This window comes from Drosophila ananassae, chromosome 2R, assembly GCF_017639315.1.
Source record: "Drosophila ananassae strain 14024-0371.13 chromosome 2R, ASM1763931v2, whole genome shotgun sequence".
Lineage (NCBI taxonomy): Eukaryota > Metazoa > Arthropoda > Insecta > Diptera > Drosophilidae > Drosophila > Drosophila ananassae.
The window spans coordinates 13114516-13134534 of record NC_057928.1 but is presented as its reverse complement, the minus strand read 5'-3'; the positions used below and the strand labels follow the sequence as shown (position 1 = coordinate 13134534).

The window sequence follows — 20019 nt, the reverse complement described above, 5'->3', positions numbered from 1 at the left end:
CAGTGGACTCCACTCTCCGCACTTACAATTCAATGGCGTGTAAAATAGCTGCCGGGCATTGTCCGGAGTCTGGACACTGGACGGACAGCCGAACAAACGAGACGAGACGGATGATGGCTTTGCATATGGGGGCCAGAGATCAGAGATGAGCGATCGGAGTTGCCTATAATTATTTTTATTAAAAAGTTAAGGTCTATAGGTATTTAAATAAAAGACAATATTACTTAGTAGGTATTATTTTATTCAAATTTTATTTTCTTTACCCTAACCTTTCTAGATCATCTCTGGTCTGGAATCTCTTTGGACTGCAAGTGAGCGGCAATTGAAGTGATCGAGGAGCTGCAAGTGGCAAGTTGCATGCGTCTAGCAGAAAAAAATAGAGAAGAATCAGAAGCTAAGCAGTTGTGGAGGTGAATGCAGCTGCCTCGACGTTCAGTTCGATCCCCGGGATCGAGATGATCATGATTACGGACGGGGATAATTATGAGGTTGTTATGCTCTGTGCCTGTTGTTTTCCCGCTTGTGCTTAAATTTAATAAGTGCTAAAATAATCAGCAGTAGCACTGGTACTGCCACTGCCACTACCACTACTACTGCCTTTATGCAAACTTGTTGCAATCATTTCGAGCTTTCCGGGCTCAAAGTCAATGAACTTGGCTGTGTGCTGTTTGCTGTTTGTGCAACGTGTGTAATTCAAAGCCAAATTATTATGTTGAAAAAAAAAAAAATTGTTGGCAGCGAAAACGAGTTGTACAAACTACTACTCCAATGACCCCACTTCCTTTCCAGCTCCCCACCGATTTCCTCGGCCCAAGTCCCAAGTCCCAAGAACTGAATATAATTTTTTATGATACACACACTGAGAATTCTTGTTGTCGCCGCATTTTGTTGTTGCCAGTAATTAAATAAAGTTATGTTCCCGACCTGTCTCCGTAAGACGAAGCCCCCGAAGAAGAAGAAGGGGGAACACTAAGTTGACAAATGGAGGGGCTTTGGGGGACACGCGAGCGAATCTGGTAGACATGTTCGTATAAAAATAGTTTCAAATGCAAAATGACATTCGAGGGGGAATCGAGTGTCATGCACTTGACATCATCTGGCCAATTGGAGGGGACATAATTTGATTAGCACTTCCAGCTTGGCATGATGACTTAATTAGGATAGTATACCATATAGCCCCCTTTTTAAGACTTCCTTATCGATCTACCACACAACTTCAAAATACTCCAAAATAAATAAATCTATCACAATTGAAATATCATCGCTGTGAAGGCGGAGACCCATAAATAACAGATCGTAACGAATTGGCTGGGCATTAGAAACGCATAAAACTTCATTAAGCTCGTATTCTACTTTTCTATCTCTATCTACCCATAGATGCAATAATAACAAAACTGAGCCAGTGCAGGCAGCTTTTACAATTAACTTGGTGGACTGTAACACAAAAAGATACGAGGCCGCCAGATAGAAAGATGCAACAGCAGTTCCAGGCAACACAATCTACGATGACGAGGGAATGGCCCCCAACCTGGAGGAGCTACACAAGAAACAAATGTTGATATTGTTCAGAATTCAATTAAATTTTTAAACAGGTACATTCTCTATATCTCTTTCTCTATTATCTCTATTTTTTTATCTAATGAGTATTTTTTTTCGGTGCAGAGCAACAGTTGCGCCGCTTGAGTGCATCCGTTCGTTGGAGTCCAGGGACGGCTTTTATTATTATCATTGTTCTGTTTCCTTGTCTTTTTTTTCTTTGGGCCGCTGCAATGAAAGTAGACTCACTCGAAAACAACAAAAAACTCAAGTGAATCGCAATGATAGAGAGCCCACCAGTCGTCAGCAGCAGCAGCAGCAGCAGCAACATAAAAAACTGGATGCATCATACATAGAAAACAATAAAATATAAAAGATACTAAAAAACTAGCCTGGAGAATGGGGGGTACAGTGTCCACTTGGAAAAAAGATTTTCAAAAAAATATTCAAAACTTTAGCTTGTAGGAAAATCTAGTACTGGTCTCCCCCAGATATAGACATGTTCCTAAGGAGTCTATTTTTTAACATACAAGTTTTTGAAAACTAAGAAAAAATACACCCTTTTTTTAGAACATATTTTCCTGACTATCTATCCAATATTTACTGTAAAAAAAAAAGTAAAACCTAGACTGTAGATTTTAGAGGGTTTTGTGTTCGTTATTGCCCCCAGTACTCTGGGATCTCCTATACCCTAAGGCTCCCCCCGATATAGAGAGGTTACTAGAGAGTCTATTTTTTTACTACCGGAGGCATGAAATTTGATTCTTGGAAGAGTTCATTTGTAGCTGGCCGGGAATTGGATTTCGAATGTTGGCCAGGTAACTTAATTAAAGTGATTGCACCGCGGCCAGAGTTGTCGCTAGCACTGCAATCGTTGCAGGGTTGCCTTGGCAGCAGACACATAACGGAAATACTGTTAGCCATTTACGTGGCAATAACAGTCTGTAATGGGCGTGTCCCTGGGGGGGGGGGGGGGGGGCGGGGGGGCGGGTTCTCTGACATCACGCCCCGGCTGTAAATTTATTTTTGGCAAACATTTTTCACTGCCCTGGTCGAGCAGACACTTTTGTTTTTATTACTTCCTCGTTTCGCACTGTTGTTCTTATTTTAATTGTTGTACTGTTCTACCCACTGACATTGCATCCCCGTGGGAGCTAGCAGGCCTCCCGAAATTGGTAGTACAGTGGGTGAGAAAAGTGTGTTCCACAAAATTCTGGAAACTTAACTGATAGATTAAAAAAGGACATCTAGGGCTGGACATTATAGCTTGTTTTTAAGAAATCTAAAGAATATAGTTTAAATTTCTATAAACTAGGAACATTTTTTTGGCCGCCACTGTTTAGACCAGTGTGAAACTGAAATGGGGAATATGTTAACCCAATCTGTAACAGAGAACGGTTGCAATGGCAGTAACAAAAAGCAAATAAACAACAAAAAAAACAGAAAAACGACAATAACAACGAGGGGAGCCAAACAAAGCGCAAATTGTTTGCTTTTGTTGCCGACGAGGATAAATGCATTGATTTCTGACAGTCGGCAGTCGGCGCAATCGCTTTTTTCGTGGCCACGGAAGCGTGAAGAAAGCACAAGAAGCCCTTTCTGCTGCTTTCACCCTGCGATTCCAACCCTCCTACCATAAACAAGTCAATTGGTTTCTTTCTTATTTCTGCAGGAAAATAGAAATCGCAATAAGCCCGCCTTTTTGTCTGCCAAGTGCAGTGAATAATTAGATCACGCAATTCACCAAACAAGTGCTTTTTGTATTCCCGGTACCTTTTCGCAAAAGTGAGGTGCCAAGTGGTAGGTATTGTTTCTATTATCGTTCCTTACTTAGGCCTGTATATATTATGCTTTACGCAAAATAATATGAAACAATTATTGCCGAATCTATAGCCTTCGCTGTGGGCACAATAGTGGCTCAATGCAGTTTTGGGAATGTTTGAAGGAGGTCCCCAAGAAAATTTCAGAAAATTTTTTAAAAATTTCATGTTCCTAGATTTTGATGCAGATTGATAGAGAATCTATCTACGAATCATTTAAGGTATTCCGCTCAAGAATCGGATGGAAATTGGCCAAGATATAGCCATCGCTGGGGGCCATAGTGCCCTTCCATGCCTTTTGAAGGGAACCCCCTGCAAAATTTAAAAAAAAAATGTAAAAAATATTTCGTTTTCAGATTTTGATGCAGATTGATAGAGAATCTATCTACGAATCATTTAAGGTATTCCGCTCAAGAATCGGATGGAAATTGGCCAAGATATAGCCATCGCTGGGGGCCATAGTGCCCTTCCATGCCTTTTGAAGGGAACCCCCTGCAAAATTTCAAAAAAAAATTTAAAAAATATTTCGTTTTCAGATTTTGATGCAGATTGATAGAGAATCTATCTACGAATCATTTAAGGTATTCCGCTCAAGAATCGGATGGAAATTGGCCAAGATATAGCCATTGCTGGGGGGCATAGTGCCTTTCCATGCCTTTGGAAGGGAACCCCCTGCAAAATTTCAAAAAAAAATTTAAAAAATATTTCGTTTTCAGATTTTGATGCAGATTGATAGAGAATCTATCTACGAATCATTTAAGGTATTCCGCTCAAGAATCGGATGGAAATTGGCCAAGATATAGCCATTGCTGGGGGGCATAGTGCCTTTCCATGCCTTTGGAAGGGAACCCCCTGCAAAATTTCAAAAAAAAATTTAAAAAATATTTCGTTTTCAGATTTTGATGCAGATTGATAGAGAATCTATCTACAAATCATTTAAGGTATTCCGCTCAAGAATCGGATGGAAATTGGCCAAGATATAGCCATCGCTGGGGGCCATAGTGCCCTTCCATGCCTTTTGAAGGGAACCCCCTGCAAAATTTCAAAAAAAAATTTAAAAAATATTTCGTTTTCAGATTTTGATGCAGATTGATAGAGAATCTATCTACAAATCATTTAAGGTATTCCGCTCAAGAATCGGATGGAAATTGGCCAAGATATAGCCATTGCTGGGGGGCATAGTGCCTTTCCATGCCTTTGGAAGGGAACCCCCTGCAAAATTTCAAAAAAATTTAAAATATTTAGTTTTCAGATTTTGATGCAGATTGATAGAGAATCTATCTACAAATCATTTAAGGTATTCCGCTCAAGAATCGGATGGAAATTGGCCAAGATATAGCCATCGCTGGGGGCCATAGTGCCCTTCCATGCCTTTTGAAGGGAACCCCCTGCAAAATTTAAAAAAAAATGTAAAAAATATTTCGTTTTCAGATTTTGATGCAGATTGATAGAGAATCTATCTACGAATCATTTAAGGTATTCCGCTCAAGAATCGGATGGAAATTGGCCAAGATATAGCCATTGCTGGGGGGCATAGTGCCTTTCCATGCCTTTGGAAGGGAACCCCCTGCAAAATTTCAAAAAAAAATTTAAAAAATATTTCGTTTTCAGATTTTGATGCAGATTGATAGAGAATCTATCTACAAATCATTTAAGGTATTCCGCTCAAGAATCGGATGGAAATTGGCCAAGATATAGCCATCGCTGGGGGCCATAGTGCCCTTCCATGCCTTTTGAAGGGAACCCCCTGCAAAATTTCAAAAAAAAATTTAAAAAATATTTCGTTTTCAGATTTTGATGCAGATTGATAGAGAATCTATCTACGAATCATTTAAGGTATTCCGCTCAAGAATCGGATGGAAATTGGCCAAGATATAGCCATTGCTGGGGGGCATAGTGCCTTTCCATGCCTTTGGAAGGGAACCCCCTGCAAAATTTCAAAAAAAAATTTAAAAAATATTTCGTTTTCAGATTTTGATGCAGATTGATAGAGAATCTATCTACAAATCATTTAAGGTATTCCGCTCAAGAATCGGATGGAAATTGGCCAAGATATAGCCATCGCTGGGGGCCATAGTGCCCTTCCATGCCTTTTGAAGGGAACCCCCTGCAAAATTTCAAAAAAAAATTTAAAAAATATTTCGTTTTCAGATTTTGATGCAGATTGATAGAGAATCTATCTACAAATCATTTAAGGTATTCCGCTCAAGAATCGGATGGAAATTGGCCAAGATATAGCCATTGCTGGGGGGCATAGTGCCTTTCCATGCCTTTGGAAGGGAACCCCCTGCAAAATTTCAAAAAAATTTAAAATATTTCGTTTTCAGATTTTGATGCAGATTGATAGAGAATCTATCTACAAATCATTTAAGGTATTCCGCTCAAGAATCGGATGGAAATTGGCCAAGATATAGCCATCGCTGGGGGCCATAGTGCCCTTCCATGCCTTTTGAAGGGAACCCCCTGCAAAATTTCAAAAAAAAATTTAAAAAATATTTCGTTTTCAGATTTTGATGCAGATTGATAGAGAATCTATCTACAAATCATTTAAGGTATTCCGCTCAAGAATCGGATGGAAATTGGCCAAGATATAGCCATCGCTGGGGGCCATAGTGCCCTTCCATGCCTTTTGAAGGGAACCCCCTGCAAAATTTAAAAAAAAAATGTAAAAAATATTTCGTTTTCAGATTTTGATGCAGATTGATGGAGAATCTTTCTACAAATCATTTAAGGTATTCCGCTCAAGAATCGGATGGAAATTGGCCAAGATATAGCCATCGCTGGGGGCCATAGTGCCCTTCCATGCCTTTTGAAGGGAACCCCCTGCAAAATTTAAAAAAAAATGTAAAAAATATTTCGTTTTCAGATTTTGATGCAGATTGATAGAGAATCTATCTACGAATCATTTAAGGTATTCCGCTCAAGAATCGGATGGAAATTGGCCAAGATATAGCCATTGCTAGTGCCCTTCCATGCCTTTTGAAGGGAACCCCCTGCAAAATTTCAAAAAAAAATTTAAAAAATATTTCGTTTTCAGATTTTGATGCAGATTGATAGAGAATCTATCTACGAATCATTTAAGGTATTCCGCTCAAGAATCGGATGGAAATTGGCCAAGATATAGCCATTGCTGGGGGGCATAGTGCCTTTCCATGCCTTTGGAAGGGAACCCCCTGCAAAATTTCAAAAAAAAATTTAAAAAATATTTCGTTTTCAGATTTTGATGCAGATTGATAGAGAATCTATCTACAAATCATTTAAGGTATTCCGCTCAAGAATCGGATGGAAATTGGCCAAGATATAGCCATCGCTGGGGGCCATAGTGCCCTTCCATGCCTTTTGAAGGGAACCCCCTGCAAAATTTCAAAAAAAAATTTAAAAAATATTTCGTTTTCAGATTTTGATGCAGATTGATAGAGAATCTATCTACAAATCATTTAAGGTATTCCGCTCAAGAATCGGATGGAAATTGGCCAAGAATAGCCATTGCTGGGGGGCATAGTGCCTTTCCATGCCTTTGGAAGGGAACCCCCTGCAAAATTTCAAAAAAATTTAAAATATTTCGTTTTCAGATTTTGACGCAGGATGATAGAGAATCTATCTACGAATCATTTAAGGTATTCCGCTCAAGAATCGGATGGAAATTGGCCAAGATATAGCCATCGCTGTGAGCCATGTAACCTTTTTTTAATTCGAGAAGAAACGATCGAAGATGGCTGTGATCAAAAGAAAATAAAAACAATGTAAAACATGAATCTAAATTTTTATTGGTAAAGTACTTGATGGGAAATGACAGATTCCAGAAAAGGCACTCAATATTTTCCACGAAGGATATTAATCCTAAATAAATATAATTTTTTGGGGAATTTCACAAGGTTATACTGTCATATTCCTCTCAAAACTAACACAATATTCCGTAAAAACCGGTAAGACTGAAGCTTAATCACTTAAGGAGCTGAAATAAACCCTTTTAATTCTGTCTAGTGTTCCAGGAGACACCTATAACCGACTTGCAGCCCCATTTTTTGTGCAATTTGAAGAGTGGTTCGTCAGAAAGTGTCCAATGTTTATGAAGCAAACTGGGCACAATTACTGGGCAACCCCAATTTTCTCAACGTTTTGCTTGCAAAATTCGCTTACGACCGCAGTTGGCTTTGCGTTTTACGTTCGAAAGGATTAAGACTGAAAACCGGTTCGGCCCTGGGATCCCCGCCTGGCACAGAAAACTGAAAACACAAAAGGGCTTAGCCGCCGGCTGGTCAGCGAGCGCTACTCTGTGGGTGGTTAGCAGTGATTTACACTCGGGGGTGGCAAGAACCCCGTATTGGAAACCACCTACCCATTCTTATCTTTCACTTCCCACTTCATGCAAATGGCCAAACATTAAGGCAACACTCGAGTTGTGTCTACAAACAGTGGCGGTCAGGATAATAGTGCTCCAAGCGTCTACCCTTCAAGAATCCCATCAAGAATAGTACTAACCGATAAAATGGATATCCTACTACTGCTGATCCTGATGAAGAAACTCTGCATCCTGCAATCCAAGATGATTGTCAAATTTTTATCCCGTTCACACCTCAGACTCTTTTAAAGAGTATTTATACTTATATACTGACATGTCCCTCGATCGTATCCAATAAATATTAATGTGTTGACCGTAATTGTTACCAGCTGCATGTCAAAGTCATGCCACCCCCTTTTCGACCAGGGAATGCAAATCCCAACAATGGCCAAGGCTGCGACGGAAGAAGTCACGTGCTGCCCATTCCGTAGATTTTATTCCATGCTCCGTATTCCTTATTCCTTATTCCGTATTCCGGAGTATATCGTACTCCTAATAAGCGGCAAATAATTGGCAGACGAACTTGAGACTACCCCAATGGCATGGGGCGACATGGCATGGCAACTGGCAGTGCCACTGCAATTGCCACTAAAAATCGATACCCACCACCATGGATAAGAGCCACCCTGACTGCAGGTTGTCGATCCTTGTTGGAATGTTTGTTTTTGTCTGCCAGTTGGCAGGAAAGACAAAAGAGCGAGAGTTTTGCACCCAGCTGCATTGGTTTCAAGTACAGGTAAGCCTAAGAGAAATAAGTGTTTCTGTTACGAACGTCTAATTTGAACATAAAACTTGTCATTCTTGGTCGTTCTATTCTGTGAAAGCGAACCTCAAACCACACGACAATTAGAACTTCCGGCCATAAACCCCGGCAAGAACTGGAAAGCGTTAGGCCAGAACCATGTCAACTGACCAAATTTGAATGTCAAGCCCTGGGACAGGGAGGGATTGAGTTTTGTTATAGCTGGAAAAGTGCATCGAGAGAACTTGATAGATCCGCTCCTGACACTAAGAATAATAAAATAGTATTACGATCATTACAGCGGTCGTAGTTGCACTCTGCCGCCCCTGTTCAATGAACCATTCCCATTCCGTTGGCTGCAGTTGTGGGCCCGACTTGGCCAGCAACAATTAATATGGCCAGCGATGCGAATCTAATAATGTGACTACAATGACGACAATAGACCCGGCTCTAGAGTTCTACCGCTTCGAGTTATGTAAGCAACAAAGCTTGGCTCGAATTTAGAGAAACTGGGTGCCCCGGGTCTCGGGCTCGGGGCCTCGGGCCAGCTGCAAAGTGTGATATGTTGCCGGTTCTAACGATACATCACAGTGTGATGTATGCTTCGAGGTGTGGATAGTACTATGTATACTACTTTTAGGTGCGCCATAAATTAACACTCGCCGGTGCTGTTACTCCTCCGGTTCGAGGCAACTTTGTCCCAGTGGGCGGTTACTGGGCTCATAAATGCGGCAAAGGGAAAACAATTAACCATTGCATGTTGGTCGTGCCCAGAAATGCAATTCCTGCTGCTGCTGCTGATGCATCAAGATCCATGGACCTGGGCCAGTTGGTGGTGGTCAAGGTGCGTGAGATCGACAGTGGGTGATAATGAGCTCTGAAATTGGCAGTGGCAACAACAAATGAGCGATCATTTATCTGAATGGGCAACATAATCACCAATTGGGCTTGGGGGAGGAATAAGCAAAATGATCATTGTGTTTTGGGTTTTAAAATGGTTTAAATGGATGTAGTAATAAAGGGGGGGTGCTATTAAGCAAAGTGTAACAAATTATGGCAGAGGACTAAGCTCTTATCTTTTTGAAACATATCTAAACTTATTTATTCTTCATTTTCCTTCTCATCTGCTTATCCACAGCCATAACTGTCTTTCGTAATATCCCCTAAATCCAATAAATCTGCCAAACAAAACTGCATTAATGCTACAATAACAGAAAATAGCGAAAAACACGCATAAAATCATTGAACTTGATTTCTAGTTTGGAATCAAAATATACAAATAAGGGAAATTCAACCCAATGGTGGGAAGATGGGCCATGCCACGGACCAAAATCGAAATGAAAACCCCCGAAAAAAAATAAAACAGCGAAATCCGAACCCGAGTCCAGAGCGGTTATTCCCAGGCGATGATAATCGGACGGGAGCTAAAAGCAACTCTAAGGGTTGAAAAAAAAAAATAAAATGAAAAGTAACCCTCCCGAGTGGCAACAGTAAAACTGCAATTGCAGTTGAATACTGAACACTAAAGTGAAGCAACCCCCGAGGACGATGAATCCGAATCGAAAACCCCCTTTGGACAAAAGGGACCATCTTTCCCCTGCCGGCCTTTATCCCTTCTGTTGTTCGATGGTGGCTGCCTCGCATTTGCAATGACAAACAACAATAAAAATTCGATATCGAGGCGATCGATCAATAAGCAGTTGCCAACACACATGCAACTCTCTGTTTCACGAAGAGATTGCGTGAAATTTTAGACAAAGAGGCGGCGTACAAATGGAGGAGGAGGTCCTATTGCGTATATAGCCCCTAAATCGGGACACTAGGCAGCTGCGCAGGCGCCACGATTCAAAACCAGGGTTGTCATCTTCTCTTGCTTTTTTTGGTGGTGGATTGAAAAGTTTCCAAAACGGGTACAGTAGCTATTTTCAGTGATTGCACAGTTTGTACGACGATTAAGATTGCGATAAGGATAGTAAAGTTTTAAAATCTCTTAAAATTCTGTAAATATTTACATATTTTGGTTTCAGATTAGAGTGGTGGGATTAGATGGAAGGTTGTGATTATAATAAAGCTATGAAGGGCTTTAGGAACAAGTATTCTTGGACATCCTGAAATTTATTTTTCTGATACTTTATCGTATAAACCCCTGAGCATATCCTCATCAATTGGTTTTGAACATTTGTCACTGTCTCAAATATGGCCTGGGATGGCTCTAACTGCTTTCCATCCTAAAAAGGGGTGACATGCGTCGTTTGTCCAATTTGTTGCGCAATCATACCGTCATACTGTCGCCTGCATGGGGACCATGTACTCCTCTGAAAAACGTGCGTGTCCACGTCCACATCCACGTTGAAGTCCAGGTCTTTTAGCTGGTAATTGGTTTGTCATTACAGCAGAAGCAAGCCCAAGACAAGGGCATTGAACTCGGGCTTGTGAAAACAGCAAGGAGCCAGCCAGCCAGCCAGATTTTAGTTTTTTTTTATGTCAGCTGCCTTCTGATCTTGGCACGTTCTATGAGGAGCCTCGCTGAACCCTCCCTTTCAGCTTTAGCACCTTTTCCTTTCACGAATGTTGGTCGGGTAATTTATGAGACTACCAAAGGACCTCTCTCTTTCAACTTTTCTTTCTTCCTTTCCTTTCTTTCTTTATTTCCGATTTCCCACCGGTAATAATATGGGACAGGATCTGAACTTTTACCCAAAGGATCATTTCTTGTTTCCCAAGCCAGGGGCAAGGTTCAGTGGGAGATTTATGGGAAAATCAATTGAAATGCCAAGAATTTCTATGGGGAGAGCTCTAGAGGCCATTTCCATACCGAACAGTTGCTCTGTAATGCGATGAGGGTGCTCACTTCGAGGTCTTTTGTTGTCCAGGGCAATTACTAAACGTCACCAGCTCTATGAGGGGAATACAGACTCTCCAGTACTCTCCAGACATGGATGCCATTAAACGACCCAACAAAAAGCACAAAACTCAATGATTCAATGATACTTTATCGCCAAACTTAATCTACTTGAAGAGGGGAGCTTAGTCTCCCTGACACTTTACCCAAAAATGAGACCGGGGGAGGGTCATTTCAACTCTACCCGATAGAGATCATGAGGGCAGTTCACCATTTTTTTGGAGAATATTTTCTGTATATGTTTCAATCAGTGCTGGGCTGGAGTCTATGAAAATTTATTTATCAGAATATTAAGTAATTGAATATTGATTACGAAGGGTTAAATCAAAAGTTGCCTTCTTGTAATTGCTATGTTCGACACCCTGTTAAAAGATTCAGATGGTAATTGATCCAATCAGGGAGTCCCCATAATATTTATGAAAATCTCAGAATGGGAAACCAAAAAATAGTTAGGGTATTCGGCAGTGATTTTGTGAGAGGAACCCGCATTGAAAAAATCTTTATTTTCGTTGGAAAAAATGAATCTTAATCGAATTAACCACACGGCCTCCGAAATCTGTGTACATATTATTCAACTTTCCAAAGAAAAGTAATTATTCTTCATTAAATGGAGGTGGAATTAATTTTGACTAAGGGGACCCACACGAACTGCAATTGGTTCCTGATTTTTAATATTGTTTATCACATATTTCTAATTAATCCTTTTGCCATGCCACCATCCGCATCCCGGACAGATGTTTTGTCCTGGTCCAGAGTCCCTTTTAAATGCCTTGTTCGCGGGATTAGGAGTTGAGGGCAAAAGCCGAGGGGGGTGTGCCCGGGGACGGCATGTGTGCTGATTTTTGCACTATTGTGGGTCTTAAGCCGTATTAATTTTCAATAAGTGCACTGAGGTCTATAAAATGTTTGATAAATGGCCCAGCGGGTTAATCCTAGATTGTGATAAGGAGCAAGGGGAGTATATCCTGGAGATGTATTTAGAGCTGTGCCCTGAGCACGTGACTTAGGAATCAGCAGCGTGACAAGGAATATTTTCCACTATAAGTCAAAAACTATGAACTTTGATCATTTACTGTTTTTATAGTTTTTGACAGACAACTTCTGCTTATCATTCTTCTTAAATTATATGTTTTTAAAGTAAAGAAATTAAATTTAAAGTAAAGAAATTAAAATAAATTTATTTATTTATTTTTACTGGTTTTTTTAATTGAAAATATATGATTTTGAAGACATTTTAAAAGTTTATAAACTTAGGAAATCAAAATAACGTGTACTAAAGCATGCCAAAAAGTAGGCAATGCATTTTAACAGAGCTCTTATCCAAGACACAATCCACATAATGGCATTACCGATTGGGAAACGGTTGTGGCGGTTGTTTGCCTTTCAAATGAGGTTTTCCTTTGTTTTCTAAATAAAAACTTAACTTAATTTAGTAGATGACTAATCTTTACATTTTAAATTCCACGTTAGTTAATATTTAAAATATCTAAACATGCATTAATCTTTTAAAGTTCGTGATCTGTTTTATTCTGGATTATTTATATTAATCACGCTTGACCTTTTCTAAAGCAACAAACCCTGGTAATAAATTAAAAGTTACAATTTCGCGAAGTTCGTGTTGGGGAAACTCAACTCAACTTTGGCTGATGTAATACCCATGTAAACTTTCATCAGTGCTAAAAATAAAAATTAAAACTAAAGTACAAAAAAGTTTGAGAACATTAAACTCTGTTTGCTTGTTGCTTTTTTTTTGACAAGTTTGAAGTCTTTTTTATTTTTTTCAACTCTTGTTTGCCAAAGTTTTGAAATAAAGAGGTAGGAGGGGTATATATCATAGCGAAACGGATCTTTCAGGGTTATTTATTGATATTATCCATTGCTCATTAGACCTTCATTAATCATGATACAGGCATCAAAATCTATTAGATGAATAATTGGGTTTGAAGAACTTTTGGCTATGCAATTATTTATAAAATATTTGCTCATATTTCGGAACCTTTAAGGGTTCTCTATTTGAAATGTTTATTTCCAACAAATCCCTAGATTGATATTCTGTTTGTCAACCCAGACTCCGGGTTGATGAATTATGAATATGCCCGGTGCCGGCTCGTGACTCGAACAGGTGCAAACTGGGAGCACGCCAGATAGGTCGAGACTAGACTCCAGACGAGCCCCTCCCCCCAGCGGTATATCTCAGTACCCGCCCCCTTTTCTGCTTCCCCCCTTCTTGGCCTTGGCCGCTGGGCATAAAATCTGTTTCCTACAAAAGCAAAATCACTTAATTTATTCAACAGTTTTCGTGTGACTCGAGCAAACCGAAACAATAAATCCAGCTAATGCATAAAAATTAAGCAGAAATAAAATAATAAAAAATAAGCATTACCCAAAATGAAAGGTAACTGGTTCTGGAGAGAGGAAAGAAAAAAAAAAAAACATGCTGTCGTTAATAGAAGTAAGTACGAACATGATCCCACTTTTGATTCCGTTTCGAAAGTTTCTTGACTGGTCGGAGGCCAGGCGGATGTGGTTGTTCCGACAGAGATCATGCTAAGAATGTACCTTCATAATACATACTAATCGGAGTCATTAGCACAGGGATTTTAATATTCCGATTCATGCTAGCCCCTAGATGTGTCCCCTACAATTAATGCCCCCAAGTCCAGGGGTGATGATATAACCACTCGGAGTACCTACATGGGGGCTCATTGTGGTGACGGGGGTTCAATATGCTCTCGCTAAGATCACAGATCACTGGGTCTTTTGTTGGGCTGGTGTTTGATTTACTTGCGGAAATGCTTAGAGACAGCTCAAGGAACCTACTCTAAATCGCGTGTCTTGTAACTGTCACTTTGGATGCTGTATTAACATCTGAATGAGCTGCCAATTCAATGGGAGTTCCCCTCCTCTAGCAGAAGGTCTATTTAAGGTTTCTAGATCAAGTCGGAGATTCTTTTATTGAAGCCTAAAAGTTAGATTCTTTAGAAATGAATTCTAAGCCTCAAGTCTTGTTTTCATATCACACATTAATTTATTCTGTTTCGAGTCTTTTAGTTTAAGTACAAATTATAACATCTATACATAAAATATATATTACAATGAGGGTTAGACAAACTTAGGGCTACGAGTAGCAAAAATACTTGGCAACATCAATATGGCAAGCCTCCGGAAAGTGCTCCTGACCACCTCATCGGAAGAGGGCCACGAGAAGCACACCAATCAGACTCCAACTTACTACGCCACTGGTCTGGGACACTCCACTGGTTCGGGCCAGATCCTCAGCCGGCAGCTGAGCCATGGCCACCAGGACCTGCTCCTTGTCTAGTACGGGCCGGTAGCTCCAGTCGATGGTGTTGGTCTTGCAGATTTGGGCGAAGACTCGCGCCGATACCTTGGGGGTGCGAGTGCGTTCCGGGGAATTGAAGTCGACGTGGTAGAGACCGAACTTCTCCGTGAAGCCGGCCTTCCACTCGTAGCTGTCCATCAGACTCCAGGCGATATAGCCACTGATATTAACACCATCCTCGATGGCGTCCAGCACCGCGGAGAGGTACAGGTTGTAGTAGTCCACCCGGGCATAGTCCTCCAGGCCGCCGCGATCACTGACTCCGTTCTCGGTGACGATAATCTCGGGGGCATTGTACTCGCGGTGTATCCACATCAACAGATTGTACATGCCCTTGGGATAGACCTGGAAGAAGGATGGCGAAAAACGGAGTACCACCCCCTGGTTAGTGGAGTTCATTCAACCTGCGCTCTGCGCCACCTGTTCAAAAGTCACCCTCTTTTGATTCCCGGCCTAAGTAGTTTACTCGGCAAACCATAATTCAAACTCCAAGAGGGGATAAGTCAACCCTCGAGCACTCCACCAAGTTAATTACATCACCTCACCCCCTCCGAATCTGAGACGTGAGGGATTTGCCGGAAGGAGGCATAGGTGGGTGGACCACAATCAATTTAGCCGACTAAGCTAAAGGTAATTGGAGTCTTGGCCAAAAAAGAGGAGTCATGGAGAGACTACTTTGAAGAGCTCGTAAAAAATTACTTGGTAGTGGGAGGAAGTTTGAACCTTAAGAGGCAAACTAATTGTTAAGATTTTGGGGAAACTTACCTTCAACCAAACGGAACCCGATCCGGGCCAGTCCACATCCTTCTGGCTCTCCACCACTCCCATGTCGTGGTTGAAGGAAGGCACTGGGAACTTTCCGGTGTTATTGTGTCCATTGGGGGTCACCAGATTGGAGGTGTAGGAGTTGATGCCAAAGAAGTCAGCAGTGCCGCGAATGCGATGGATCTCCTCAGGGGTGAATTCCGGCAGTCTGGAGCGAACTCCAAAGCCCTGCTCCTTGCTCAGGTTCCGAATCCTTTCGATCATTACCTTGGGATAGTTGCCGTGCTTCGAGAAGATGGGATGACCGAACCAACCCACATAGAACTGCATGGCCCGCTCGGAGGCCTCGCGATCCTCTGCCGAATTGGGGTCCTTGGGCTCCGGCCAGGATGTGTCCAGGGTGATGCCGATACGTCCACCCTGTCGCTTCTGGAAGAGATCGCGGTACATGTGCACCACCTCGGCGTGGGCCTTCAGGAGATTGTGTCCGCAAAGGTAGGCGGGGATACCCGGATAGTTGTAGGAGGGCGCCATATAATCCACTCCGTAGCCGTGCTCGCACACATGCCACGGCTCGTTAATGGTGGTCCATATCTTCACCCGATCTCCGTACATTTCCAGGACCAGGCGGGCATAGTCCTTGAACAGCGGAATGATTTCCGGATTGGTCCAACCACCTAGTTCCTGCAATCGCTGCGGCAACTCCCAGTGATAGATGGTCACCATGGGAGTGATGTTGTAGCGGAGGAGCTCGTCGATCAGGTTGGAGTAATATTTGATGCCCGCGGTGCTGACTTGGTTCATATACCCGCCGGGCATGATCCTCGGCCAGGAGAGCGAGAAGCGATAGGTGCCCACGTGCAGTTCCCTCACCATTTGGACATCGCGACGCCACTGAAATAAAGGGATCATTTATAGATATTATTAGGGGGTTCTAGGCACTTTATTCCATAAAATATTCGCACACGTTTCCCATTGAATGGATTAGAAAAAAAAAGATTAAATATGACGCTTCTAGGATATTATAAACTAATATATTCGCCAACTTTAAATTCTTTTTCTTGTTAAACATTTGTCATAAAATCATATTCGTTTAATGCCAATTGATTAGCCGTAAAATTTTGAATTGGAAACACAATAAAACGAGTTTCTAATGAAACGGCAGCCATTCATCACTTTGGACAAAAGGCTCGCACTTCTTGTTTTCTGAAGTGAGGAATCGGCGGAATTTCAAAAATTGTATCTGATACGAAACAAGTAGATGTATCTTTGGCATTACCCAGTAGCCAGTATATTGCCAATAAATTGTTCCGGCTCGGCAGTCACTTAGCTGTTGATTAAAGACAAATAATCAGTCCAATTAAATACCTGATGTGAACAAATTGCAGACATTGCCGTCAAGTTGGAGCACTAAGTGGCCATTTAAGATGGAGAACTAGACTTGGTTTTTGTTTTTGAAACTATGCCAAGAATTGTGAGCCAAAAAAATTCGAAATTTCGGAAAAAATAGCCCCGAATAGGAATGGAAAAACCAGTTGCTTATTCGCGACACATTCCATGCGCCCCCAATGGTCAGTGTCATAAGCTTGGCTTTGAATTTGAATTGGAATTGAAATTGAAATTGAAAACACTTCGAATGGCGATCGTTGAGAGTTGCATAAATGCAAGGAAGGGGCGTTTAAGCTGTCTGTCCGACCATTTAATCCATTTATCAAATCGCCTGCCGCCGTTGACAACAATACGGGCGGATAAGGCCCAAACAATAAGTGTTTTTCCACCTGAGTGCGAGCACTGCAGTTGGCACCTGTTGGTCTACGCTGATTGGCATTAGGAGGCGAATTATGATACAATTAATGTTCACTCCAACACGAGCCGAGTGTTGGTTCCATAAATCATATCAGCTATTTAAATTTTGGGAAGGAGATCTAGTTATCAGCCTTTATGGGCGGTAGTTACGAGGATAAGAAAAATGTTTGTTTGGAAAGTAAACATCGGGGTCGTTGTTCTTTAGTTTTTATCTCAAAACATAAACAGATTCTGAGTTTATCTGAGTTTAGGAAACTAGGACACCTAGTCCATAAATCTTAATTAGCAAGTCCAGCCAGATAAGGCTACCATCTGTCAGAATGTTCTATTCCTTCACATCAATTACCGATCTAGTTCCGTTTCAGCCACCCAATATATAATATATAACCAAACCAGTTACGCCCTTTTGAGTCTATCTCTTATGGGATAATCATTAATTCAATGATGATCGAGAGTCGTTAATCAAAAAGTATAGCGCTGAAAGCAACAGATGGGGGGGAGACAAGTTTATCAGAATAGAGTACTTTATCAAATTATGAAACAGGTGTCCCCATGCCAGAAGACCAGCTTCAAATGATTTATTTCATTTTTTGCTCATCAGACCGAACTATGCAAATCTATTATAGCAACAATGTTTTCGATTCGAATTGCATGTCCGTCCGCACTTTTGTGGATGATTTAACGCGTATTGAGATGGCCACTTGAAATATGGTAATTGCCAGAAGGCATTTTATTAAAACATAATTGGCCACTGATCTTGGCTTCTAGTTAATTGGGGCCATAACCGGAGATCAGCCAGTATCTCCAGTTGATTATTGATTTCTCTACCTGTATCTATATCTGATTGTGAAGGAATCTGATTACTGACAAAAGATCTAGATAATTCGTGGTTATTAGCCATGTAACTAATAGCCGTCAGAGTGCATCAATTGCCATTGCTCACATATTTTCCAGTCGATTACCTCAGCTCGCCAGCTCTGGCGGCATCGGAGATCTTGAACTCTTTGCATAACTTCCAATCACTACGTAAAGATGCCAACCGTGTTTACCTGCCTGATTAAACCAATCGATTTGTGGCTCACCTGATGGTAGCTGTCCGCCGTAATATCGCCGTTCGATTCATCCACTATCTTCTCCGGATGGGTGTGGGTGAGAAAGTCCCAAATGGACTCGCCCTTGTCGTCGGCGTTCCATCCGCCCTCGATCTGGTAGGAGGAGGAGCCGACTCCCCAGAGAAAGTCGCTTGGAAAGCGACGCACACTGCTCGTCGGACTGCCGCGGCATCTGCAAGATACAAGATTCGTCGAATTAAGATCCAAAAATAATATAAATAATATGGTAATGTGCTAAACGAAAGAGATTGCTAAATATCTGAGCGACGCTCTGCTAATCAAGTGGCATTCAAAGCGTTGACGAATGTTACGACAATTTTTATTTACTTTTTAATTTTGTATGCATTTTTATGATCTTGGCTTGTCATTTGCGGCAATTACCGAAGGTCACCTCGAATACGATACACATTTTGGGGCTTTCTTTTCGAGTTTAATTCGCTATTTTGGCTGTTTAAAAAAATCCCAAGGCGGTTTTCTACTTTGTTTTGGCAGTCAGTTTCATTTAGCAATTAAATGGTATTACTGATTACTCTAATAACTTGAAAGAAAATCCTCTTTTTTCAATGGTTCTTAAATACTTTTATTCTAAATTTAGAATCTAAGAAAGAAAAGGTTCCAGAGACTTAATTTTGACAGCTGTTCTTGACAGTTTTTGAAGTCTATTTTTGAAATGAAATCTTGAATTGAAATAAATTAAGTGCTATTACTTTTTATTCTAATAAATATTTGAGACTTTTATCTAAAAAAAGGTGTTTTAGGAGTTGGAATTGGTTTTCTATAATACTTATTTTAATTTAAAAAGAAACACTTACACTGCAATTAGCACAAATATAGACAGTATTATTTTCAACATTTTTATTTTTTATCCTTAAACGCGAAACTAATTAAATCCAAAACGAAAACTTGTTAGCATAAGAATATGCCTTAAACTTTTTCGTTAATTTTATTGAACTTTTCGCGCGATTTTTTGGAGGGGGCAGTTGGAGCGATTCGCAAGCGTTTTAAACCGAGCGCGAAACGTTTGCAAATGAACTCCGGCGTTTTTATATCCTACCGTTATAAAGCGATCGCCGGAGACTGTGACTGAGACGACGGCGTCGACGTCAGCGCCGGTCCAGTCATAGACAAGTTCTCAAGCTGTCTCTCTTCCACTCTCACACCCTTTCAGGTGATCAACAGGTGTCTCAGTTTTTGTATCTCGGATTTGTTTTGTTTGATTTTGAAGTTTAGCTTTTTACCGGTTACCTTTTTTACCTGGAAGGGGCCGGGGGAGCAGGATCGAGGCTTCTGGATACAAAGATACGAGATACGAGAGAATTCCCCCTTGAACATCACGCAATGGGAAATGTAGCAAAAAAAAAAGGTAATCGCATGCAAAAATTATTCAAATTTTCAACTCTACCGACTAATCATAAATTATAAATCTAATAAATAAACCAACAGAACCGTAAAATACCCACAAAGGGCATGATTACCCCATTAAAATATGGAATATATCGACTAAGTTTGTAACTATGATTGATATCAGTTACGAACCGAAATTCTTACGTTATATCTCAACAACACGTTTATCACATTAAATTATCGAATATTTACTGAAAGCCAAAACAGCCCTTTTTCATAGTTTTTAATTAAGTTTATAGTATCGGGG

At 40.9% G+C, this 20019-nt stretch overlaps 1 protein-coding gene and 2 long non-coding RNA genes across 3 annotated transcripts; 2 read left to right on the top strand and 1 right to left on the bottom strand.

The window, feature by feature from the left end:
- The first annotated feature begins 254 nt into the window (after nucleotides 1–254).
- Nucleotides 255–1939, top strand: LOC123257079. Its single transcript, XR_006507015.1, has 3 exons — nucleotides 255–488; nucleotides 1378–1592; nucleotides 1663–1939. It is a non-coding gene; the product is annotated as an uncharacterized LOC123257079 (long non-coding RNA).
- Nucleotides 1940–7062: 5123 nt separating this feature from the next.
- LOC26514923 lies at nucleotides 7063–8017 on the top strand. The gene is made up of 2 exons (XR_001408899.3): nucleotides 7063–7282; nucleotides 7341–8017. It is a non-coding gene; the product is annotated as an uncharacterized LOC26514923 (long non-coding RNA).
- A 6328-nt stretch (nucleotides 8018–14345) lies between these two features.
- LOC6506565 (myrosinase 1) lies at nucleotides 14346–19399 on the bottom strand. Its single transcript, XM_001957596.4, has 4 exons — nucleotides 19181–19399; nucleotides 18339–18540; nucleotides 15451–16344; nucleotides 14346–15030 (listed from the first exon to the last, which is right to left on the bottom strand). The coding sequence occupies exons 1-4, from the start codon at nucleotides 19219–19221 to the stop codon at nucleotides 14527–14529; spliced, it is 1641 nt and encodes a 546-aa protein (XP_001957632.1). The 5' UTR covers nucleotides 19222–19399; the 3' UTR covers nucleotides 14346–14526.
- Nucleotides 19400–20019: the final 620 nt, after the last annotated feature.